General features: G+C 38.8%; 1 protein-coding gene across 4 annotated transcripts in view; it reads left to right on the top strand.

The window, feature by feature from the left end:
* LOC132644062 (uncharacterized) overlaps positions 1-24,801 on the top strand; it is a 35,495-nt gene extending 10,694 nt beyond the window's left edge. For 2 of the 4 annotated variants that reach the window (XM_060360614.1, XM_060360611.1), the window contains 9 exons: positions 10,732-10,861; positions 11,017-11,106; positions 11,513-11,578; positions 11,870-11,961; positions 18,658-18,723; positions 18,820-18,883; positions 19,893-19,981; positions 22,964-23,090; positions 23,447-24,235. In XM_060360614.1, coding sequence (XP_060216597.1) covers positions 10,732-10,861; positions 11,017-11,106; positions 11,513-11,578; positions 11,870-11,961; positions 18,658-18,723; positions 18,820-18,883; positions 19,893-19,981; positions 22,964-23,090; positions 23,447-23,578 — 856 coding nt within the window. In that variant the 3' untranslated portion in view covers positions 23,579-24,235. Of the gene's footprint in view, positions 1-10,731; positions 10,862-11,016; positions 11,107-11,512; positions 11,579-11,869; positions 11,962-18,657; positions 18,724-18,819; positions 18,884-19,892; positions 19,982-22,963; positions 23,091-23,446; positions 24,236-24,263 lie in introns of those variants that run through there. The other 2 variants (XM_060360612.1, XM_060360615.1) reach the window with 2 other exon arrangements.
* The last annotated feature ends 2,469 nt before the right edge of the window (positions 24,802-27,270 follow it).

The raw sequence follows: 27,270 nt of genomic DNA, 5'->3' as shown, positions 1-27,270 counted from the left end.
TCATGAACTGATTATCAGAACTGAAGCTTTAACTATTTATAAATATGCTGAGTATTCTAGACTGAGACTCATGGGTGGCAAATACAAGTCTTTATTGATTACGTACTGAGCTCACAACGTTTAGAATGAAAGTCATGAACGAATTACGAAACTAGAGAATAGAAGATCTGCAACTATTCAAGGAACTAAGCTTAACTATATTTCTGAGGCAATTTGTGACGTTGTAAAAGAAACATAGCGTAGGGAGAATCATTAACATTCCCAAACGTAGAGAGTTAGCCTCACACACCTTAATTCCGGCCTTTGAGCGAAACACAACGTTCGTGAACCCTTTTAACCTTAATCTATAACAATACAAGTCAAAGTGATTCAATATTAGCAATAATACTCATGCTTTGGCCATCTAGGCATTTCATCAAAAACTTGGTGGGCATAAAGCTTCACAACCTTCGTTAATGGTGTTTTCTTCACCCAATTAGATAGAATTGACACCATTCTTCATCACCCATATGATTATAACAATATTAGGTCAGCAATCCTAAAGCCCTACATAGTTCATATGATTCTCTTTATCAAATCCATTTACTTATCTCTCAAGAATTCATCAATTCACAACTACAAATGATTAGAAGGGGAAAGGATTACCTTGTTGATGTTCAACTCCTTTGAATTCGAATTCTAGGGTTTCCACGTCCAATGATAACGTCTCAATCAAGGTTTTATGGATTAGAAGGGTTTAATCACGTTAGAAGGGTTTTAGAAACTTGAATTCAACCTAGAATCATCATAGGACTTATCTCGGAGGGTTCTTGAGGCTTGGGACTTGTTCTCTCTGCCCTTAGAATGATTTTTCGTGATTAGGGGTGTTAGGGAAATAACCCCAAGCTTAAATAGGAGTTAAAACACGAAAATCCGACTTTTTGACCTAAAATCCGACCTTTTCCGCGATGGGCCATGACGCATGGCCATCGAGGGACCCCCTGCAGGTCAAAGTTCAGAGAGCATGATTTCCCGCGCTGGTTCCACGACACGTGGCCATCTCACGCGCCCCCACTCGAGACGCGTGGTCATCACGGGTGGCCCGTGTCGACTTATGCATAGTGTTTTGTAACGCGAATAACTTTTTGTATAGAGATCCGTTCGACCTTCACCATATATCGTTGGAAAGGTATTTCAAAGATCTAGAGCTTTCATGTTTTACGTTTTCTCACATTCCCAATGGATTTTCACGAAATCAGGCTGGAAGACAGACCTATCAAAAACTTAGTTGATTCTATCGAATCTTATGCACCTCACTATCCGTCTTTATTCTAAAATAACTATTTCCACCCATACTCATCCCGATAGGACTTCACATGTCTAAAATGTCACATTAATACTCATTTAACACATCCACACCTAATCCGAATTTACGGAATGTTACATTATCTCCCTCTTAGGATCATTCGTCCTCAAATGATTGTCTTGGCTATAATCGTGACTAACTCTGAGACTCTACGGAAACTTCGGTAGAGTTTACTCTGTAACTAAGCTACCTGAAACTTACTAGCTGAGACACGTGATCACTGAACAGACATGAACACATGCATACTGAACTGAATGAATATATGATTACTGAATTGCTGAGATACTGAACTGAATAGGTAATGACTACTGAACTAACTTAATACTGAGCTGACTGAATACTGGACTGACTGAATACTGAAAGACATGGAGATTATAATATAAGCTCTGAATGAAAAGGTTAGTTACCTTCAACATGTTCTGCTTGCTCTTCAAAGAGATGGGGATACCTGGACTTCATGTCCTCTTCGGCTTCTCATGTAGCTTCTTCACTTTCTGATTTCTCCCTAGTGCTTTTACTGAAGCGATCCCCTTAGTTCTCAACTTGTGAACCTGACGATCAAGGATAACCACTGAAATCTCCTCGTAAGACATGCTATCTTTAACTCTCGTGATCTTTATAGGAACAACCAGAGACGGGTCCCCAATGAACTACTTCAACATAGATACATAAAGTACTGGGTGTACAACCGCCAATTCTGGTGGCAACTCTAACTGATAAGCTACTTGCCCAATCCTTCGTAGGATCCTATAAGGCTCGATGTATATGGGACTGAGCTTTCCTTTCTTCCCAAATCTCATAACACTTTTCATAGGTGAAACTTTCAAGAACACCCAATCATCAACTTGAAATTCCAAATCCCTATGACGTATGTTTGAATAGGACTTTTGGCTACTCTAAGCCGTTTTCAAATGCTCTTGAATTAACTTGACTTTCTCCATAGCCCAGTGGACCAAATCTGGTCCTAACAATTCTGCTTCGCCAACTTCAAACCAACCAATTGGCGATCTACATCTTCACCCATACAGGACTTCGAACAGTGCCATCTGATACTAGAATGATTGCTATTATTATAGGCAAACTCAATGAGAGGTAAGTGATCATCCCAATTACCTTTAAAATCAGTGACACATGCTCTCAACATATCCTCAAGTGTCTGAATAGTGCGCTCTACATGGCCATCTGTCTGAGGATGAAAAACTGTGCTGAGGTTTACTCTTATGCCTAATCCTTTCTTTACGTCTATCTATATCTGGGACACATTATTTTTCCTTGGTACCTTATCATCATCTCTCACTTGTTCGAAAGCCATCGTCTAATGCTTGTGAATCCCCTCTTTCAGCTGCAACAAGTAGGGATCATCAAACTGTTTCTCCTTCACTTCAGCTACTAAGGAGGAATAAACCCTGTTCTGAATAACAACTCCACCATCTTCGGAGTCCAAAAGTTTGAACTCCTCGGTTTGCTAAACGATGAACTTCTCTCATCATGATTCCATTGTCTGCCTCAACATGAGCTAAACTACCCATAGTTGATTTCTTTCTGAGATACTTTCTGAAATACTCATAGTACTGCTGTGCGCTAAATCTTGACCAACACCCTAAAGATTAGAGTCTCGTGCAATAGCACTACCCTTGTGACACATAGCTGGGCATGATCTCATAGCTTTTCTGTGATCGTTTTATCAACAATAACTAAGCTCGACGATCATTCTACTCACTTCGTGTTTCTTACACATGCCAGGCACATTCCTTGTGGCGATTATATCATTTTGCCCTCATTACTGAACTGAGTTTCTTCATATCCCATGCTAACTATTCGGGTTTCAGATGTCCAACTGGACTTACTGGCGATTTTCACATCTCCCCCTTAGACCAAAGGTTAAGGTTTTGTACTTGCGGATCCTTCTCTTTTGTTGGGATCCGAACAACTTTCCTTATCTTCTGCAATTCTTTTCACTTTACGTCACTGACGACTCATATTCTGACTCACTTCTGAGCAATCTTTCTTACTAGGAAAACTGAATTACTTACATGGACCGGGAACTAATGTATTCGCAACTATCATACACAATCTTAATGATTTAACTCTGCTCACACTGTCAATCTTAGGGAAACCCCTTTTCGATAACTCTTAGAGGCTATTCTTTGGTAGTTTGCTTCCTTACGGCTTAGCTGATTTCTTCTTTCACTATCACTATCCTTCGAACTTAACTTAAACCCTTTGGGTTCTAACACTCATTCGGTGTATTCAAACGGTTACCCACTCACTAGTGTTAACTTGACTAAGTAAATCAAATTGTACTTCTACTAACTTGCTGAGAATTGCTAATTCACTTTATCTACTCAAACCTTACTTACTATTCTTCTGTTAACCATCTGCTAGCATCATATTCTCTTATTCTGCTCTGAATACTAAAGTGAAGCATAAGGTTATTCCTAACTTCCCTCATCACCCGACCCTATTCTACGGTCACATACCATCTTTTTTGAATTATAGACATGGGTCACACTTAGGGAAATTTCATTTGTCTTAAACGAAATTGGAATACCTAACCCCAAACTTTCTATACATTTCAAATCATATCAGACTATACACATCCGCGATAAACACTTGCTCACATAACCTAAGAGGGAACTGTCACATCTTTTTATCTCATAATAATATCTACTTCTTATAGTAACTTACTAATGTAGTACTTTCTAGTTCTGATCTAAATAAATCCGAACAAATTAAAATCATTCCCTGAAATTCAATATCGGCTGCTCTTGGTTCTCATTTCGTACATCATATCTTCTTAGTCATATGCATGAGTCGTACGAAAAACACATCTTTGGTAATATCAAACGTTTCTGACTCCTAGGTATTTTGCCCTTAGGCTCTTTTCTGTCCAAAACTATAGTCATCAATTCTATGCCTGCTCCGACTAACTTCATAACATGTTATCTCGTAGGGTCTTAAAGCTGAGCTATCATCCTTATACTTGTGGCTATATGGCCCAAAATAAAAATAGACTTCTTCTGTAAGGTATAGGGCTTACATATACTACCATGCACCAACTTGTCCTTCAGAGGGTACTATCACCGGATAATTTACTTCATGCGCCGTTTGGGTGAGTCTTCGGTCTTAATCCAGACTTAGAACATGCGAAGATTTCGCTATAGTCATCTTACTTACATTGTCTTTTAGCACCCATAGGCATCGCTATATACTCACAAGAATCTGGATACACTGACACTTATCTCTAGAGAGTTTATTAATTCAAAAATACAAATGATTAGAAGGGGAAAGGATTACCTTGTTGATTTGCAACTCCATTGAATTCGAATTCTAGGGTTTCCACGTCCAACGATAACGTCTCAATCAAGGTTCTATGGATTAGAAGGGTTTAATCATGTTAGAAGGGTATTAGAGACTTGAATTCAACCTAGAGTCATCATAGAACTTACCTTGGAGGGTTCTTGAGGCTTGGGACTTGTTCTCTTTGCCCTTAGAATGATTTTTCACGATTAGGGGTGTTAGGGAATAACCTCTAGCTTAAATAGGAGTTAAAACACGAAAATCTGACTTTTTGACTCGAAATCCGACCTTTTCAACGATGGGCCCGCTACGCGTGGCCATCCCGGGTGGCCTGTGTTGGCTTCTGCGCAGTGTTTTCATAACGCGCATAACTTTTTGTACAGAGCTCCGTTCGGCCTCCACCATATATCTTTGGAAAGGTATTTCAAAGATCTACAACTTTGATGTTTTAAGTTTTCTCAAATTCCCAACGGATTTTCACAAAATCAGGCTGGAAGACAGACTTATTGAGAACTTAGTCGAGTCTATCGAATCTTATGCATCTCACTATCCGTCTTGATTCCAAAACAACTATTTCCACCCATACTCATCCCGATAGGATTTCACATATCTAAACTGTCACATTAATACTCATTTAAAACATCCACCTAATCCGAATTTACGAAGTGTTACAGGGTGGTCTCCTTATATGGTTTGGGCAATCCTCCCTTTATGAGCTAGCTTTTGGGGTAGAGTTAGGCCAAGATCCATTTTTTTCACATGGTATCAGAATAGGAGCCATCCCAAATCTTGTTGACCGATGTTGGACCTCCATATTAAATTGCCCACGCTCTAGATGTCCAGGGCTAGGTGTGAGGCGGGGTGTTGAAGACTCCTACATTGGATGATAAAGGGATGAGTGATCTCCTCATATGGTCTTGGACAATTCTCTCCTCATGAGCAAACTTTTGGAGTTGAATTAGACCAGGATCCATTTCTTACAATAGTCAACCTCAATATGTTTACTTCTTTCATGATAAACCAGATTTGAGGCGATATGAAGGGCACTTCATTATCAAACCAAAGTTTTGCTAGGGTAGTATGTTTCAACAGAATTTCAGTTAACAGATGATGTACCCACATAATTTCACATGTAGATTGTGCCATAGCTTTGTATTCAGATTCTGCACTGGACTGCGCTATAATATTTTGTTTCTTACTTCTCCATGACACTAAGTTTCCACCAACAAAATCACAATAGCTGGTAGTAGACCTTCTATCAATCTTGGACCCAGCCAAATCAACATATGCAAAACACTCAATATGAGAATACCCATGATTACTATATTATATGCCAAGTCCAGGGGCTCCTTTTAAATTGCATAGGATCTGTTCCAAAGCTGCCCAATGTCTGATTGTGGGTGCGGACAACTAGCCACATTTACTGCAAAGGCAATATCTAGACGAGTCGTAGTGAGATAATTTAATTTCCTAGCTCACTTCAATATCTTCTAGATCATCAAATGGATCACCATCATCTTTTAAGATGCTCATTAGGAAAAATTGGAGTGCTGCAAGGCTTGACAGCCAACTTTTCAGTTTGTGCTAGTAGTTCAAGAATATACTCACTGAGATAGAAAAATCCCCTTCTTGCTTCTACTTCTACACCCAACAAGTATTTCAGTTCTCCCAAGTCTTTCATTTGAAAGTTAGTGTGCAGGAAAGACTTGAGAGAAGAGATCTTTGCATAATCACCTTTTGCAAGGACAATGTCATGAACATACACAATAAGGAGAATAGTTCTAGCTGTTGATTGTCGGTAGAAGAGCGAATGATCATATTTGCTCTTTTTCAAACCAAACTCCTAAACTACCTCACTGAATTTTCCAAACCGAGTCCGGGGACTCTACTTCAAGTCATATAAGGACTTCAAATGACAGGTCTTCCCATACTCCCCTTGAGCAACAAAATTGGGTTGTTGCTCCTAATACACCTCTTCATGGAGATCACCACGAAGGAATGCATTCTTAATAACCAACTGATGCAAAGGCCAATTCTCAAAAGCAACTAGAGAAACTACAAGTGAACAGAAGACAGTTTGACAAACCAGGGACAAGGTATCTGAATAATCCGTAAGTCTGCGCATACCCTTTCGCCCCAAGTATGGCGTTAAGTCTTTGATTGGGCCATGTGGATTAACTTTGATGGCAAAGACCGACTTGCATACCACTGCTTTCTTTCCACTAAATCCCAAGTGTGGTTTTCCTCTAAGGCATGTATTTCCTCGAGCATTGCTTCAGACCATCCAAGATAATTCAAAGCCTCCTTCAATGTTTTGGGTACAAAAATGGCGTCTAGAGATGCAATCAAAGATCTAGACGCAGGAGATAAGTGGTCATATGAAATAAAATTAGCAACGGAATATGTAGGTTCGCAAGTTCGTGCACCTTTGCCAAGAACAATAGGAAGGCCAAGATTCCAGAGGATCAGGTGGAGAAGGATCTGATGACGAATGAACTGGTACAAGACACGTATTATTCTTCTCTCGCCTCTTAAGTAAACCTGGACAACTGGTGGTCTTGATGGAGCAGATGGAACTGGTGCTGCAGGCACAATAGTCGATTGGTGCTTAATTGAAGAATTACGCGATGTATGAGAAATAACATCATCTGATTGTTTTGTCATGACCCTACTGACTTGGTAAACTAGCCACTCATCTTTCTCCCACCTGACTTGTAGAAATGGGAGGTGCATAGAAGAATGGTGTAATCTCTGAAAAGGCCACATCTGTTGACAGTAGATGTTTTCCAAGATCAGTAGAGTAACAACGATACCCTTTTTGAAAATGAGAATAACCTAAGAAAACACACTTCAAGGCCCTGGAGATCAACTTGGTAACTGATGGGTGAAACATCTCGAACATGACATGTGCTCCTAAGCCATAGAAACTACATTGGCCCAAAACCATTTAGGAACCTTTGTTTGGAATAATAGAGCCCGATCCGTCTCAAACTCCTCCGCCGAAACCAAAATTATTTTATTAGAAGACAGACTTGGGCCCACAATACAATTAAATTAATTATCAGTCATTTTTCCAGTCAAACTCATAGTAGCAAGATTAAATATAAGATATATAGGCAACACTTTACCCACAAACAATTCCCACAATCTTACTCAAAACCAAACAAGCAAAATCGACAACTCGCCAAAAAGCAAAGTGCAATATCAAAGTTGATTGAGCATTATTTAACGGACCTGGATAGATGCAAAACCTGATAAGCCAAACAAAGCATAGCCACAAAACTAAAGCTAGAAGCTCCAGAGAACACTGTGGAACATCTAAAGGATGGAAATCTGAGAGAAAACGAGTTTTGAACCCTAAAGAACAAGCTAGAAGCCCCAAATAGTTGGAATCTGAGAACCTAACGAGACCGGAGGTTCGAGTCTCAAATCTGGTTTGAACTAAGCAGGGGAAATCACGTTCCAAACAGAGTTAGATGACCAGAATTGCATCTGAAACACAATGGGGACAAGAAAGCAAGCATGTTATGATGAATTAGAGCTGCAACCGCCGGCATACACACCACCACGCACCGGCGCATGAGAAACTACTGTTAGTTTGGCTACGACCTATGCACTCAAAGAACCAGGTTCTTGAGCAGCTATACAAGGAGGTAAAGTGCGGAATATGTAAATCAACACAAGTATTTTAGCGTGGAAAACTCCTTGCTTAACGGAGGAAAAATCACGACTTACTTTTGTAGGAATTTTCCAAACTCTCCACTAAACACGAGCAACTTTTAAGGTTACAACAACTTGTACACCTAATGAACTGTTCCAAACAATCCCTTCGACAACTCTCTTCAATAATTCCCACAATTGTTGGCTCTCTCTCTACTCTCTCTTCAATGACTCTACCCAGTCAATGAAGTCCCTTAACTCAACAAACAATACAGTTACTAAGAATGTAAATAGATGGAACCACAAGAACCTAACTATTACAACTCAAGAACAATATGATATATCTTGATAGTAACAGGTTCTTTATTGCTGTTGTAGTTAGCTCCTTCGAGACTCTAGTGTTGACTCTGCTCTCACTCTAGATGTCTCTCTCTGATTGTGGTTAAGCTCCAAAGCTTTTGACGTGCTGTATTTATAGGAGTGAATGACCGCCTTCAATTCTCCAATAGACTAGGTACCATTAATTGTCCGAAACCAATCCTTGTTTGACATGAATTGCCTTCTTTCCTTCTTCACGCGTAATCAGTAAACCTTCTCCTATTTCCATGCTAATTCCATGTGTTCAATTTATGATAATATTTCCGTATGTTGAACTCCAGATCCTTCTTCGAATAGGAATGAGTTAAGACCTCCAATTCTTCAAGTCTGCACGAAATAGCTTCTTCAAACTGTCTCCAGTTGTTCTTCCAAAAGGACCAGTTCCTCTGATTAGTTCCTCTAAGTAGTTCCTCTTCAGTAGTGATTGCTGTACCAGTTCCTTTTGGAGATTTGTTAAGGATCTGGTTCTTCAACATTTTCCTTCATCCTTCCTTGTACTTGATTGTCTCTTGTACATAGTTTGTCAATCATCAAAACTTCATTTAAGCTCTGAACTATTATTGAGACCACAACATCTCAACAACTACGACCTGAAGATGGTGGCACGTGAGAGCAAACCGTTGCACACCGAGAAGCCGGGAAAATATCCTTTGACCGGAAACCCTGTTCTGCCTCCTTCTATTATGGAGGTGAGTCTTTAATGAGGACCCAAAAAAGATGAACACTTTCTCAAGAATGTATGAGGAAAGCTTCTAAAATTTGAGCAAAATTTTGAGCCCTAATGGCTTTGATACCATGTTACTGAAGGGAGTAATCTCCATATCATCTATTCCATAATGTGAGAGGCACATATACATATACGTTGAACTCCAATTAAGGGAAGTAATAAAAAGAAAATTCCTTGGATCCCTATATGTATGATAGGCTATGTACATTATACTAACGGGTATCTACATTCATTCTAGGGTGTCTCGATGCATTCTGTAACAAATACTGTCAGCTCTTTATTTCTTCATAATTTTCTTTGTTATATCAGATGAAATTAGCAAAGAAATTTCAACTAATAAAATACTTGATTTCCTGAAATTGGTGATGATTTGAGAATACATAGTTTTTTCTGTTAAGATAAGTTAAAATATTGATAATACATAGCTTAGTTGATAACCTTTGTATTTTAGATTATAGCAATGGTTCAATTATAGAGTACAAAGTCAAATTATCAATAATGAATATACCAGTTAAGGTAATTAAATGCCCTCATGTTACTTACTTAAAGTCTGAATGCTGTTTTTTTTTTTTTTTTGGTGCGCAGTCGAATAATATTTCAATAATGTACAGGTTACAGTAATAGCATATCTTGAAATCACTTATATAATGTCCAATTGCTAAATTATGTCACAGCACTGTCCATTTCATCTCTTTATTAAGGGGTCAACTCTCATATTTGGGATTTTACACTAAGACCAATATCCAAAGCAGACAGATGATTTGGGCCAATATGCCTCATTATTGGTTTTTCCTGGAATGGGCTTGGAAGAAAAGATTAACTTAACTTTCAAGAGCCAATGCTAAAGCTAGGAAATAATAATGGAAATTCTTTATCAAGGCTTGAAGCGCTTTGGTTGTTCTAATTTACTTTAAAGTAAAGCTAAGTTTGGATAATAATAATTCTTGTGTTTATTTTACATAATTATTTCATAAGGTAAAAAAGGGTAGCCTGGTGCACAAAGCATCCTGCATTAGCAGGGTCCGGGGAAGGGCCGCACCCCAAGGGGTGTGATGTAGACAGTCTACCCTAATGCAAGCATTAGTGGCTGCTTCCATAGCTCAAACCTGTATAGGTCACACGGAGACAACTTTACCGTTGTTCCAAGGCTCCCCTTCAATTTTTTCTTAAGGTACAACCTTAAATATATGTAACATGTAATTTATAGCTTATCTTTTCTGATTTTCAATATAATATTAAAGTATAATATTAGGTTTGTAGTTCCACAACTTCCATATTTTGTTCTAGGCCCTAATAAATACTGATATGCTTGCTTCAACAGGTTACTTGCTTCTGATGTCTCTGGTGTTATAAATATATGGGATAGAAGAGTCGGGGGTCTTCCATGTCTTGAGCTAGCAACCAATTCTAGTAGTCCTCTTAACAGTGTCAAATTGAATGCAGATAATCAGGTTACAATTAAGATGGATTCTTTTTTTTTTTTTTTTTTTTGGTTTTTGCTATCAATAACTTCCATTTGCAAATGTAAAGCCTTGGCAAGTAATTCTTCTTTTCTTCTTCCCAAAGACTGTAGAGTTATCATTTTTTTTCTCTTCTCAAATAGTAGGTTATTTTTGGAGCTAGCAAGCAGGGAACTATTTACATGTGGGATATTCGTGGTGGAAGATCGTCTGCAGCTTTCCAGAATAACAGAGTGGTATTAATATTCTGCAAATATGTTTCGTTATGCTAGGCTTCCAAACATGATAGAGCATATAGGAAAATAGTTTGTTACTTTGTTGTCCATGCCAGATTTAATTAGTTGACTAATAAATTTCAAATGCTCCTGTGTTTTCCCTTCCATTGTAAGTTCTCATGTCCTTTGTATTTGTTGAAGGTTTGAACAGATGTAGTAAAATGTCTTCTTTCACAATTTTTATAATAAAAGATGTTACGAACTTTAGTCGATCAAAAGGGAAAAAAAGGACATTTGGTCGTTGATATCATGTGAACTATATTTACACTGTCAATAAGTAGAACATGAGAAAGTAAATGATTTTTGGTTCCCGATGACATTGGTAAAATTCTTAACAGTGTCTAATATAGAGCTTTTGTTTTTTCAGGTAAGTTATGCTCCTATAACAGCAGTTAAATTGGCATCTGAGCTAGAGAGAATTGATTCGTTGAAGGTATGTTAACTCGTAAGTCATGTTAGGTAGCCATTATCTTATTCTACAGTAATAACTATAGTGACATCATCTAGTCTCTCCAATTCCACAAATATATTGTAATTTATGGTTCTTCATGGTATACTTATTATCAAGCCAAGTTGGGCATTGGAGCTAGTATTTTGCACGTCTAAGTACAGATCTATTACAGATAATCCTAATAATCTATTTTTCAGATTTTCTTATCTATAGCTTTTCTCATAATTTACATACATTTTCTATTACTATCTTATTCAAGATATCACTATGCAGGCTCAGTCAAATATAGTTTCGAACGAAATACACTCCATTGATATAAATCCATCTTGCCAATATCAACTAGCATTTCATCTTGACGATGGTTGGTAAGTTGGAAAGTAAATGCATAGACATTTTATTATTTTATTTGTTGTATGTATTTGTACGCCCAGTGTGCTGAATTACAGGTTGCTTATTGGATGTCTTTTCTCTGTTATTATTGGAATGCGTTCTATTGATGTCAGGTCATGCACATACTCCCTTTTGTTTAACAGAGAAGGTACTGGAATATATTTAGTAGACCTCTTGTAATGTAATGGCGGTGTCAATAAGATTATTACAAATTTGAGTTGGAGTAGGAAACTCACTGAGTGATAATCAAGGATTTTCACATGACCCATACACTTACCATGCTTTCAAGGCTTTAACATTGCGTTTTTTCTGAATATTCCTGCATGAAAGTATCTGACTTATGACACATTAGATTCTGAAGGAAATAATATCTGGTATTTTCATATTTTGTGAAACAAGATATTAGCTCATAGCACAAGATATTCACATTCTAGGGCAATCTGTTATAGAGGGAATTTGTTTTAAAAAAGATTCCATTACCAGCTAGAGCTGAGCTTGCATGACATCTTTTAGCAAGTACCAACCCTTTACTTGGTCTTGTGGTTGTCACTTGTTAGAGCAGAAAAGCTTCCATCAAGTAAGATGCATTATAGCATGTATTACAGCTACAAATACTTGGCATTTCTTAGTTGAAACGGTTTAATTCAAGGATTGAATGCAATATATCTTCACGTCCTCTATGGTGTCCCAATAATCCTTGTAGACTACAGATGTGCCCTCTTAAGTTAAAAGCAATGCCTTGGATCTTTTTTCTTTTCTTTCTTTAACTAATGGTTATTTGAAGGTAAATCAAAATAAACGAGCAAATTTCTGGAAAGCCAAATACTATATAAGAAACAAACAAAAACGTATTGATGAACAATTTTATCAAACTTTGTTATCACTGTATAGGCTTAAAATGGTAAGATTACATAATCAGCGATTCCTTATTTTGGGGGTGGGGGTGGGGGTGGGGGGGGTGGGGGTGTTTCATTTTTGGTTTCTTACCGGGTCTAGTTATTGATTTTTATAAACTGGTGTTATTTCCATTTTTAGCTATTTTTCGGATAATATACAGCTTTATATTTACGTATGTTTGCAACCAAGAGTGTGGTCTAATTGTCAATGAAGTGGATGCATACTTTAAAGACTAGGGTTCAGATTCTAGCCGAGCTAAAACTACTACACCTTCCGTCCCAATTTATATGATATAGTTTGACTAGGCACGGAGTTTTTAGGACAGAAATGAAGACTTTTGAAACTTGTGGTCTAAAATAAGGCATAAATATTTGTGTGGCTCTAAATCATTTCATTAAAGGTAAAAGGGGAAGTCTTAAGTTAGATTATTTCTACATATAGAATTGTATCATTTTTTTAAGGACCGACTAAAAAGGAAAGTGTGTCACATAAATTGAGACAGAGGGAATTGGTGATTTCTCTCGCCTTGGAGGCTAGAGTGACCCAGTACATGTGTTGGTGTTAGAAGTAGGTACACAGTTGAATAATCGAGGAGCAGACAAGATGGTCTGGACACCACCATTATAAAAAAAAAGAAATTACGTATGTTTCAGGTGATCAATATTCATATATTAAGTCTCTTCTATAGAATTGTTAACTGATTATATGCAAAAAAGATGGTGCGTGGTGACAACAACACCATAACAATATACCCAGTATAGTCCCACAAATGGGTCTGGGGAGGGTGGGGTGTAACGCATACCTTACCCCTACCTTTGTGGGGGTAGAGAGGCTATTTTTGATGGACCTTCGGCTCAAGAAAATCGTTTTTCAAAACATGGTTCTAAAGAATTGCAAAAGTAAAAACTATGATGAAATATTGAAGAAAAAAAGTAACAACAACAACATACCCAGTGTAATTCCACAAGCGGGGTCTAGGGAGGGTGGAGTGTACACAGACCTTAACACTACCTCGTGAGGTAGAGAGACTGTTTTCGGAAGACCCTCTGCTCATGTGCAGCAAATCAAAACAGTTATGAAAAAGAAAATATGGCAATGAAGAAAACATGGCAACTAATATGGAAAGCATTACAGAATATACCGAATAAAAAAGTAACAACGAAACAATGTGATAGCAGCCTAGCAGGAATAAAATAAACATATATCAAATGGCAAAAAACTACCTGAATAGGGATAATACTACGACAAACATTGCCCTAGACTGCCACCACGCCTATCCCACCTAAAAACGAGACATCGCTCAACTACCTGCTAACCTTCTACCCTAATCCACGATCTCTACACCCTTCTATCTAAGGTCATGTCATCGGTAAGCTGAAGCTGCGCCATGTCCTGTCCTCTTTCCAATACTTCTTCGACCTCTCCTCATACCCACCATATCCAACCTATCATACCTCCTCACTGGTGCTTCTGCGCTTCTCCTCTTCGCATGCACAAACCACCTCAGCCTCGCTTCCCTTATCTTGTCCACCACGGAGGCCACTCTCACCTTGTCCCGAATATCCTCATTTCTAATCCTATTCCTCCCAGTATTCCCACACATCCACCTCAACGTCCTCATTTCCGCAACTCGCATCTTTTGAACATGGGTGTTCTTGACTAGCCAACACTCCGCCCTACAACAAGGTCGGTCTAACCACTAATCTGTAGAACTTACCTTTAAGTTTTGTTGGTACCTTTTTATCACATAAAACGCTAGAGGCGAGCCTCCATTTCATCCACCCTGCACCAATACGATGTCTGACATCATCGTCGATCTTCCCATTTCCTTGGATTAAAGACCCAAGGTACTGAAAACTCTCTCTTGGGGATGGCCTGTGAATCAAGCCTCACTTGCACGCCTGCCTCATGCGATGCATCACTAAACTTGCACGCTAAAATATTCTGTTTTTGTCTTGCTCAACCTGAACCCTTTAGACTCCAGTGTTTGTCTCCAAACCTCCAATCAGTATTGATCTGCAGGTAACATACACCATGGCACTTTGCCTTGAATATTCTGCGTCAATTCATCCAACAACTAGGTAAAAAGAAATGGCCAAGACCCGAACCCTGGTGCAACCCCATCTCGACTGCGAAGCGCTCTGAATACCCACTGCTCTGAGTACCCACTGTTCTTACCTAGGTCTTGGCTTAATTGCCCTAATGTATGCCACCAGTACACCTCTAGCCTCCCAGCGTCTCCATAGGACCGCCATTGGGACTTTGTCGTAAGCCTTTTCTAGGTCAATGAACACCATATGTTAGTCCCTCTTCCTATACTTCTCCACCAGTCTTCTTACAAGATGGATGGTTTCTGTCGTCGATCGCCCTGAGATGAATTCAAACTGGTTCTCGGAAATGAACACACCCTTTGTCATCCTCATATCCACAACCCTCCCACACTTTCATTGTGTGGCTAAGCAGCTTGATACCTCTATACTTGTTGAAGAAAAAGGTACTAACAATAAAAATATTAGAGATAACCAAGTAACAGAAACAACAGTAGTAAAAAAATTGGAGAATAAGATAATGCTAGCATTATAAAAATAATACTGGTAAGTGAATAGATAGGTGCTCCAGACTAGAACCCTGTTCTACCATTGGAAGAGAGAAAACACTTGACTACCTACTAACCGTCTGCCTTAATCCTTGACCTCCATGCTTTTCTATCTAGGGTCCTGTCCTCGGTGAGTTGAAGATGTGTCATCTACCTCTACCTCTTCTCAAACCTATCACCATCAACCTCTTGCACCTCCTCACTGGGGCACCTGTCCTCTTCCTCTTTACATGCCCGAACCATCTCAGCCTCTCTTCCCACTTCTTGTCTACCACGGAGGTTACTCCCACCTTACCTCGTATATCTTTGTTCCTAATGTTGTCTCTTTTAGTATGCCCTCACATCCATTTAAGCATCCTCATTTATGTTACCTTCATCTTCTAAACGTGCAAGTTCTTGACTGGCCAACACTCCACCCTGTACAACATAGTCGGTCTAACAACCACTTTATAAAATTTGCCTTTAAGTCTCGATGACACATTCTTGTCACATAGGACACCGGATGCGAGGCTCCATCTCATCCACCCTGCTCTAACACGATGTGCGATATCCTCATTGATCTCCTCACTTCCTTGGATTGTACACCCAAGATACTTGAAGCTTCCCTCTCGTGGATGAATTGTGTATCAATCCTCACTCCGCCTTCCACCTCCTATGATGCCACACTGAACTTATACTCCACATACTTTGTTTGAGTCCTGCTCAGCCTAAAGTCTTTAGACTCTAGGGTTTGTCTCTAAATCTCCAGTCTATCATTAACTCCCTCGCGTGTCTCGTCGATTAAAACTATATCGTCTGCAAATAACATATGTGCCTCTTCCATCAGTACGTTGACATCCTCGTCTTTAATACACCTCACTTGCTCTAGGTCGCGAGCCCCCCTCTCCTTCCCCTTGACGAGCCTATACAACTTTCTTTTCCCATCTTTGTCCTTTCATTCTTCATACAAGTGTTCAAATGCTTCCTTTTTTGTCGTTGTAACCGCCATTCTCGCTTCCTTCTTCGCAGTTTTATACTCTCGCTGTTCGTCCTCTTTTCACCTTCGGTTTTGCTCTACAACAACTTCATGTAAGCAACCTTCTTGCCTTCCACTTTCCCCTGGACCTCTCCATTCCACCACTGGTGCCCTTTATGTCCCCTAAAGTTATCCTTTGAGACCCCTAACACATCTCTACCTGTTCCCTAATACAATTAGCTGCCCTAGTTCACATACTATATGCGTGCCCACTAATCTTCCATAGCCATCAACTTCTCCCCCAACTCTCGAATGTTTTCCTTAGTCAAGCCCCCCACTTGATCCTTGGTTGGTCATACAAAGCTCTCTTGTTCATCTTTCTTTTAATCTCTAGATTCATTACCAAGAGCTTATGCCAGGTTGTCTCTTACTCAGGATAACCTTACAGTCCTTACATAAACCTCTATCACTTTTCCTAAGGAAGTAGGTAATCGATTTTAGTCTTTGTCACAGTACTAGATGGTGCATGATGGATTGGTGAAAATGTTAACATACCTTGAGCTCCTTATTCTTAAAGGGAAAAGGCATAAGTACCCCCTCCCTCCCCCCCGCCGAACTATACCCGAAGTTCTATGGACACACTTTACCTTTTGGGGGTCCTATTACCCCCTAAACATTTTTTTCTGTATTTCTTTGCACCTTATGTGTTGACGTAGACCCAAATCCCAATTACATTAGATGCGATCTATACACGCGCCTGCCACATCATCTTATCACTTTAATTCTTTTTTTAATTAATTTTTTCTCGTTTCTTCTTCGTTCTTTTTGCTCTCCTTTGTCTAGTAGCAAAAATGAAGGTGATTTTGTGAAATGGGTAGCGGCTATAGAGTTTTTTGATGTTGAGTGATGGCTAAAGCTTTGGTGATTAGAGGAAGTCTGGTGGTGTTTTGGGTGAAATGGGGGTGGTTCGATGAGCGGACAGGAATGCTAGGGACGGTTGGTTTACGGATCTGCCGTAGAGGGTGAGATTTGAAAATGGAGAAAGAATTTCGAATCCACCATTGTTGAACCTTGGAAAAGCTTGAAGAACAAAATAATGGGTTTGTCGAAATTCTTAGTTGTTGGCCAAATTGATTACTTTGGTTTGGTAATAATGTTGTTGTGAAGTTGTAGTTGAAATTTGAGCTTGATTGGTGCGGATTTGACTGAGTTTTTATTGAATTTTGAGACCCATAAATGAAGAAGATGGAGAACAAAATTAATTAAACCAACTCTATTTCACAAAAAATTTATTGATTTCCTGGAGAACAAAATTTAACTGAGTTTTTCGAGTAGCACAGAGCTTCCATGGAGTTTTTTAATTTCTAAAAAATTTAAAAATAATAAAATTTGATTCTATTTCACAATAAAGAAAGGAAATTAATTAAAAAGATATCAACTGAAATTTTAATGTTAATTAATTATGTTTACTAATTAATTGCAAAGTGTCCAACTAAAAAGGGACACACGTCCATATGAATCATAAATTTAGCTTATTTGTCGCCTCTCACATGCCTCCACGAGAGTGAGCACACTCTTTGTGCCACCTCAGCACCGAAGGGTGTATTTATTACACTTAAAAATAGTTTCGGGTGGTGTGGGGGGTAATAGGACCCCCGTAAAGGTAAAGTGTGTCGCTGGAACTTGTGGTTGTGCCTTTTCCCTCTTTTTAAACAAATTTTATGTTTTTAACCAGCGCCCCCCCCCCCCCCCCCCCCCCCCCCCCAAAAAAAAAGCACATAAAGCATTCATCTTGAAAAGTTCTTCATTTACTGGATATCTAGCAGCAGGACGCGAATGTTTTGTTAAAATAAAACACCCAACATAGGACGTGTACCTGATGAGATTGCCGAAGTTGATGTTACATCTGCTAATTTTGCCCGATCATTTTTTCTGAATATACCTTCATACTTTTGGCATCAAGCAGCCACGGATATTTCATACATGTCTCGAATGCATACACTAAAGTGTGAAAGCAAGCGGATGCAATTAAATAGCATTCACCACTTTCTCCTGTCTGTCAATGTATACTTGTGTGCAACATTTATTCCCAAGTACTGATTATTAGCTATTATCAGTAACCAAATGTGACATAGTACCAAAATTTTGGTGCTGACTTGTTTTGTCACTATTACATATATCCTCCTTAATTGTTTGTAAGTCTCATTTTTTTTTTTTTTACAGGTCAGGCGTTTTGGATGTTCATAGTTTGAAAGTCACACATATTCATTGTCCTCCTCCACCTTGGTTGTGAGTAAAAGACATTTCTAGTTCACAATGTTTCTAAAGAAAGATTTGTTTACTACTTTTGTCTTAATTTGTTTATTATCTTCTTCCTGAGTATAGGGATGTCCTTGATTTGGATAGCGTACATTGTTTACGGAAACCTTCATGGCTGCCAGCATATTCGGTAAGATTAATCCTTCTGCTGCACACTATCTGTTCGAAAGTTGAGTGAATGAGTGAATTCAGTTGGCCGTTCTAGTGGACTGGTCAATTTTATATTTTATTTTATAAAGTATAATGCATTTAATTGGAAGTCTTTTGGCATCGTTAAGTACTACAGTTTGAAAAAGTAAATAAAATAAGAAAACTCATGACAGGTAGCAGAAGATAATAGTTTTTTCTCCATTTTTAATTTAAAATTTAAAACTTTACGAGTGTTTTCTGTTGAGTTTTGACCCTAAGCCATCATGCTGATATTTTGATCATCTCCCATGGATAACATCATGACCGGGAGTGCCGATCAAAATGGCTTGTTTGCTTCTATAATATGGATGGTGAGAGAAATTGGTTTTTACTTGACTGTACTAAACCAGCATCAGTTAATTGTGCACGAGGAAACTATATGGAAGATACTGATATTTGAGGGAGGATTATATCTCAGGGGATTGTTTCTATGAGTCTATGAGCCCCTGATTCAAAGGCTGATTTACAATGATGTGGATCATCCTTTTACATCTTTTGTTCTTGTTTCATTTTTTTTGGGGGGGGGGGGGGGGGGGGGGGGGCTGGGGGACGGAGGAAGGGGGGAGAAGGTGCTTTATGAATGCTGTTTGAGATGCTGCATGCTCTTTGTTTTTTTGTGTGGAACATAAACCTCGGAGAATTTATTTGAAGTGAAATCGATGGTCTGGTTGTTATTTACAGCTTACCCTTCTTTAATTTTTAATTTTGTAAAATACAATGACAATGGAGCAATCTCCTTACATCATATTCTAAGAGAGTTATTTGTAGGTGTACCAGTAAATCTACCTAAGGAAACAAAATCAGAAAATACCTAAATAACTCTACCTATGTATAATATATGAAGATGTGTCTATGTATATTCTATAACAATTTACATATATGTTAGTTCAAATAGAATCTTTTATTGCAATGTAAGTTCTTATGTTATACTGAGGTTTCTTTTGCTGCAGATTTATGTGGTTGGATCATCGTCAAGTAAAGGGCTCTTTCTTTTGGATTTCTATCCAGATCGTAGCTCCCCTAGCCATGTGGATTTCAAGTAATTTTCAGTTTTCTTTTCTTCCCTTTGACATATTTGCATTAGATGGCCATACTGGATTATTATTGTTTTCTGGTTTTACTTTCATGGTACTTGGTGCAGATCTTTTCATATGATTTCTTTGCTAGCCATAGTGGAGTGTTTTGATTTTCTATTTTTACTTTCAACGTACTTGATGCAGATCTTTACATATGATTGCTTTTCGTCTTAAATTTGTTAGAATATTTGCTTTTGGATTGCAGTAACTTTGTTTTACTGCTTTTGAATAACTTTGTTTTACTGTTAGTAATTAGTTAGTTAAAAATATATTCTGCAAAGATTGTTCTAGACTATGTTAGTTAGTTAAATATATACTCTGCAGAGATATTCTAGGCTAGTTTATGAATATCTTTTTTACTGTATTTTCCCTATAAATCCAGAGCTAAACATTAATAATATAATTCTCTTTGATTGCATTACAGTATATTTTTCTCTCAGTAATTTTTTTCTCTGTTATTTCTTACGTTTCTTTGTTAAAAACCAACAATTGGTATCTAGAGCCATTTTCTTGAGGGACCTGTGAGAGATGGATTCTGAAAATAGCTTTTCTCAAATAGCTCCTCCTGGCTTTGATGGTGAGAATTATCCCCTATGGGCAGTAAGAATAAAGACTTATCTTGAGGCTTTAGATCTTTGGGAGGCCGTGGAAGAGGATCATGATGTGCTTCCGCTGCCAAATAATCCCACTGTGGCCCAGATCAAAAGCCAAAAAGAAAAGAAAATCAGAAAATCAAAGGCGAAAGCAACTTTGTTTGCTGGCGTGTCTGCAATAATTTTCACAAGAGTTATGCCTCTCAAAACAGCAAAAGAAATTTGGGACTATCTGAAGGAAGAATACACAGGAGATGAAAGAATACGAGGCACGAAGGTGTTGAATTTAATAAGGGAATTCGAATTGCAAAAGATGAAGGAATTTGAGACCGTCAAAGAGTACTCAGACCGGCTTCTTGGCATTGTTAACAAGGTAAGGTTGCTTGGCACTAAATTTAAAGATTCAAGAATTGTTGAAAAAATTCTTGTTACGGTGCTTGAAAGATACAAAGTATCCATAACTACCTTGGAAAACACAAAAGATCTATTCAAGATTACCTTGGCAGAATTGCTAAATACATTACAGGCACAAGAGCAAAGGAGGCTTATGAGGCAAGATGGTATGGCTGAATGAGCCTTGATAGCCAACCACAAAACTCAAAGCAAAGGTAATAATTCAAATAAAAATTACCCACCTTGTCAGCACTGTGGCAAAAAAGGTCATCCTCCATTTAAATGTTGGAAGAGGCTAGATGCACAGGAAACAAGAAAATCAGAATCGGGAATGGTGACTATATTCCTGCAAAAGGAAAAGGGAAAATTTCACTTATAAACAATTTATGGGTCAAAATTACATATTCATAGCCCATATTTTAAATTACAAACTACAGCCCAACATTTCATGGCCCAACTTGAATATTCACCTTTATACAACAATATACAACTTTATACACCTACTGTAGACAATGTATACACCTTATATAAAAGTGTATAATGATGTATAAGAGGTGTTTATACATACTTTCACACAATATACAATATTATACAAACTTATACAAGAGGTGTTTATACATAAGAGGGGTTTATATATAATGCGTAAGAGGTGTTTATACACACTTTTACACCGTATAAAAATGTATAATAATATACTTTACCCGATTATTTTTGTTAATTACTATTTGTAATCAAAGATCATCTAAACGTGTTCAAATAGCATTTGAATACTTGTTAGGTTTGGTTGAATTGTCCATCTAGCTGGCCAAATATCTTTCTCTAGAAGTTATCCGATTCAACCTAGCTTTGGTTAGACCAGTGTCATTATAAAATATATGCTATTAGTATTTTAACAATTTGCCTTGGGCTTAACAAATTTTTTTCTTTATTCAAATTTATAAGATATATATATATAGTTTCTTGTATTGGCTAGAAAACACGTGGGTTAGGTTATTATCAGACAAGTAAGTTGTTTCTGCATCAGAGCTAATCACTTATTTGATGACATATTGCCGAGGAGAAAAAAAGAAGAACGAGAGAAAGATCTCAGCGGAGAAGATGCGGCTAAAGCGGGTAAAAGAAATAATATGTGCTAAACCGGGTAATTATTTTACCCTTATTAACATAGAGCGTAAAAATCCCAAAGGAAAAGGGACTGTTGCAATCAAAACAGGTTCAGGTACAAAAATAATTTCAGATGTCCTTTACGTGCCTGATATTGATCAAAATCAGTGTTGGCCAGCTAGTGGCAAAAGGATTTAAATTGATATTCGAAGATAAGTACTGTTGAATCTTTGATGCCACTAAGCAGGAGATTTTACGAGTTAAAATGAGGGGTAAAAACTTCTCATTAAGCCAACAGAAGATGAACACATGCCAGAATTTGTTGATAATCAAGAGCTGCAACTTGGAGATATGGATCAAGCTAACTGTAAGACCAAAGATATGATAGATTTGTTCACGAAGTCAATTCCAGCCAAGTTTAGAATTTGCAGTTCCAAAACCAAAGAGGAATGTTAGAATATTTGCTTTTGGACTGCAGTAAATTTGTCTTACTGCTTTTGAATAACTTTGTTTTACTGTTAGTAATTAGTTAGTTAGAAATATATTCTGCAGCGATATTCTAGGCTAGGTTAGTTAGTTAAAAATATACTCTGCAGAGATATTCTAAGCTAGTTTATGGTTATCTTTTTTACTATTTTTTCCTATAAATGCAGAGCTAAACATAGCTAAATAATATAATTCTCTGACTACATTGCAGTAGATTTTTCTCTCAGTAATTTTTTTCTTTGTTATTTCTTACGTTTCTTTGTTAAAAACCAACAAAATTCTTAACTGGCCAACTTGACAAAATTTGGGAATTCAATATTGTTCATTTTGGTTTGAGAATACGGCTTATATGGGTTATTCTTTTTATAGTGAGGAGATGCAAGAGCTTTACGGAGTAAAGAGCCAGCATAAGCAAAATCAATTCATTCCAACAACTGAAGGTGTTACTGCATGTATTGCTCATCCCTCGAGTGGAACCATTGTGGTTGGAACCAAGGTCTGTATACTGAGATTCACCTTACCTGATGGACCTTATTTGCCAGTTATGTTCAAAATACTTCCATATATATGAAGCCTTTGCTCATGTCGTCTTATCGTCGTCTTTTTGTCCCATTTTGTATTATATTAGTTCTGTTTTGATACATTGCAGAACGGTTTTTCTTTTTTTTTTGATGAATTTTTCTATAAACTTGCACTGAGCCAGTTATATAAAAAGAAATTACAAGTTGTGCAACTCCCTTATCATGTCTAAAGATAAGGATCCGTGTTCAAGGCTAAGTATATTTGTCCTGCCTTGAAAAATTCTACTGTTTCTTTCAAGACAAATAGTCCATCAGATGACGTGTGGTATAGTGTTCCAAGTCTTCAGGTACTTCTTGTTCAATCCCTTTCTTTTCCAGCCATGCAGTAGCTGAAGTGGAGTTGGTCATGGACCAGCTAAGGGCCAAAAATTGCAAAAAGACATGCACCAAAGCTGATATATGACCTTGCAATGCATACAAAGATGGCAGATGTCTTCAGGATATTCTTCACATATGTGGCAGACTGTTTTACACCATTTAATTTATTATGTCTTTTATATACCACTTTCACAAGTTTCAAGAAATTCAAATAATTAATCAAATTCAAAATTTGATGTTATGTTTTCTCTATTGGCAACCTTTGGTCAATCTTTATTTTATTGTTTACTTCTACTATTAGATACATAATACACAAGTCAAAATGCTATTTTAAGGACAATGAGGATGCTAAATGGCCATCCAACCTAGGAGGTGAGGGGCAGTGGGCTGTAGGTTTCACTCCTGCCACCTTTCTTCAGTTTCTTGTGAATTTTCCTGTGATTTTTCAGATGCAGTTCCGTTGGAGGCAGCCAGTGCCCTTAACTGTTTTGTCTATACGAAAATAGAACCTCCATCTTTATAGTCAAAGCCTAAGTCACTCTGAGACTCTGTTTCGAAGGGATTTTAATTTTTAGAAGTGAATACAATTTTGAAATGCTTGTTGTCTCTGGGAACCTCTTACAATCATTGTCTAATTTATTGCCTATCTTGTTAAGACAATGCTTTTCTCTGAACAGCATGCTGAAAAACATGTAATTAATAGAAGCATACATACCAATTTGATGCCAATTTTTGTTCTAACAAGTTATTATATCCTTCTATGGATGCAGCCGTCATCGCTTCTGGTCTTTTCACAAACATGCAAGTCATTTAAAGGTGCACATGATTCTGCTTGCTTTGAAGGCAACCTTAGAAGAACCAGCTAAATCTCGCTAAATCTCGCTCGCATGCATGCTGATACATATCTACCAAACTAGAGTTGTTCAGTGGCACATTCTAACAAGTGCAGCAGGAAGATATTGACGAGGCATGAGCTTTAGACGATGTGTAAAGTTTTTGTTAGAGGGCAAGTTTTCAGACCACATATCATTTGGAAGTGTACAAAATAGTGTATAGAGGCTGGTAAAGATTGCTCCAGTTGCTTTATGTGTGAATCATGGAAGAGTCTATTGTCGGATCATATTATCTGATCTGAGTAATGATTAACTGAAGTTGATTACAAACCCAGTTAGATCCTTCAGCAAGTGCAAGAGGTGAAACAAATCTAACCTTCAACTTTATGTTTTGTGGTGGCGTAAGTCATAAGCAGTGTGTGCAACCGTATCTACACCTATTTACTTAAAATTCTGGATCGTCTTTGACATTTTACTTCGTAGTTTTCATGGTATACTTGGTGATCATTCCTTTGCACCTTTAGCATGCATATCCCTTCATTATTGTGCTTAAGCAACGATATTGCTTGCCTGCAATTTCGGGCAGATACCACCATCCACAATTGAGAGCACCTATACACCCCCCACCCTCTCCTCTATTCTCTCTCTCTCCTCTACTCACCCTCTCCAACGGTAAGATCTGCCCCCCACTCCCTTACTCTATCCATCCTTTCCTCTGTCGCTGACACCGACGACCACCGGCGGTACGTTTTCCGGCCGGCTAGAGCTTCCTCTCCTCTCTTCTCTTTTTTTCCTTTCTCTTTCCTCCTCTACCTTGCACCAGGAAATCTTCCCCTAGTAGGTTTCCGGTCAGGTCTGCGCAAGTACACAAGTATTCGGCAGAATAAGGCGGCGAACAGTATTTTTCGGCGGTGAACAGTATTTTTCGGCGTGAATAGTATTTTCGGCAGTGAACAGGTTCTTTTTACCTGGAGCTGGTACCTCCTGTGGGCAGTATCCATTCAGCCTTTCAAATTTTGCCTGCTTTACTTTATTGTATATTTGTTTCACTTTGTTGCCTTTAGCTTAACTTGTGCTTTAGTATTGACCTCTATTTGTCTTGGATAAACCTTTGACTAGTGTTTGTTTGCTTTAATGGCTTTAGTGAGGGATGGTAGACTAGGGTTATGTTCTCGGTCGGGGACGGGGGCTAGGGGTGGGGGGGGGGGGATAAGAGAGCTTCTAGGTTGAGAGTAGGGTCTTGGAACATTGGGACTTTAACGGGAAAGTCCATAGAGCTAGTTAAGATTCTTAAGAAGAGGATAATTAATATTGCTTGCGTCCAGAAGACAAAATGGGTAGGACCTAAAGCTAAGGAGGTGGACGGGTATAAGCTTTGGTTCTCGGGTAAGTCGGGAGACAGGAATGGGGTAGGCATCTTAGTTGATAGTGAGCTAAGGGATCAGGTGGTCGAGGTTAGAAGGGTTAATGACAGGATGATGACGATTAAGTTGGTCGTTGGAGGGTTCACCCTGAACATTATTAGTGCTTACGCGCCGCAATTGGGCTTGGACGAGGAGGTTAAGAGGCGTTTGTGGGAGGATTTGGATGAAGTGGTGGGAGGTATACCGCTTACTGAGAAGTTATTCGTATGAGGAGATTTCAATGGACACATTGGGTCTGTTTCGAGGGGTTATGATGATGTGCATGGGGGTTTTGGCTTCGGAGATAGGAACGGAGGAGGAGTCTCACTCCTGGATTTCGCTAGGGCTTTTGGCTTGGTGGTAGCTAACTCGAGTTTCCCTAAGAAGGAGAAGGACTTAGTAACCTTTCGTAGCTCGGTGGCTGCGACACAGATAGACTTTTTGCTCCTTAGAAAGGATGATAAAGGCCTTTGTAAAGACTGCAAGGTCATTCCGAGTGAGAATCTTACGACCCAACATAAGCTATTAGTGATGGATTTGGAGATCAAAAGGAAGAAGAAGAGGGTCGCCGATGACCGGCTGAGGATCAGGTGGGGGAGTTTGACTTTGTCTAGTGCCCTAGAATTAGGGGAGAAGTTGATGGCTTTGGGAGCGTGGGAGAGCAGGGGAGATGCGAGCAGTATGTGGGATAGGACGTCCAGTTGCATTAGAGAAGCAGCTAGAGAGGTTCTAGGAGTCTCAAGAGGTTGCCGTGGTGGGCACCGAAGAGATTGGTGGTGGAATGGGGAAGTCCAAGGTAAAGTGGAAGCAAGGAAGCAGGCATATGCGAAGCTGGTAGACAGCAAGGATGACGAAGAGAAGCAGACGAATAGGGAAAAGTATAAGATGGCGAGAAAGGAGGCGAAGTTGGTAGTGTCGGCAGCGAAAACGGCAGCGTTTGAACGCCTTTATGCAGAACTAGAGGACAGAGGCGGGGATAAGAAGTTATTCAGGCTTGCCAAGGCCAGAGAAAGGAAGGCACGCGACCTGGATCAAGTGAAGTGCATCAAGGACGAGGATGACAAAGTGTTGGTGGAGGAAGCTCTCATTAGACGGAGATGGCAGTCGTACTTCCATAAACTCTTGAACGAAGAAGGGGACAGAGACTTTGCGTTGGGAGATTTGGAGTACTCTGAGAGGCATCGCGATTGTGGTTATTGTAGGAGTATAAGGGTCGATGAGGTTAAGGGTGTTGTCCGTATGATGTGCAAGGGAAGAGTGACCGGACCTGACGAGATTCCTGTGGAATTTTGGAAGAGTGCAGGAATGGCAGACTTGGAGTGGCTGACTGGGTTGTTTAATGTCATTTTCAAGACGGCGAAGATGTTCGAAGAATGGAGGTGGAGTACAATGATCCCTTTGTACAAGAACAAGGGCGACATTTAAAGCTGTAACAACTATAGAGGTATCAAGTTGCTAAGCCACACTATGAAAGTGTGGGAAAGGGTGGTAGAGATGAGGGTGGGGAGAGACGTGTTTATTTCAGAGAACCAGTTCGGATT

This window comes from Lycium barbarum, chromosome 6 (assembly GCF_019175385.1).
Source record: "Lycium barbarum isolate Lr01 chromosome 6, ASM1917538v2, whole genome shotgun sequence".
In the NCBI taxonomy this organism is placed as follows: domain Eukaryota; kingdom Viridiplantae; phylum Streptophyta; class Magnoliopsida; order Solanales; family Solanaceae; genus Lycium; species Lycium barbarum.
This window is presented reverse-complemented; position numbering and strand designations above follow the sequence as displayed.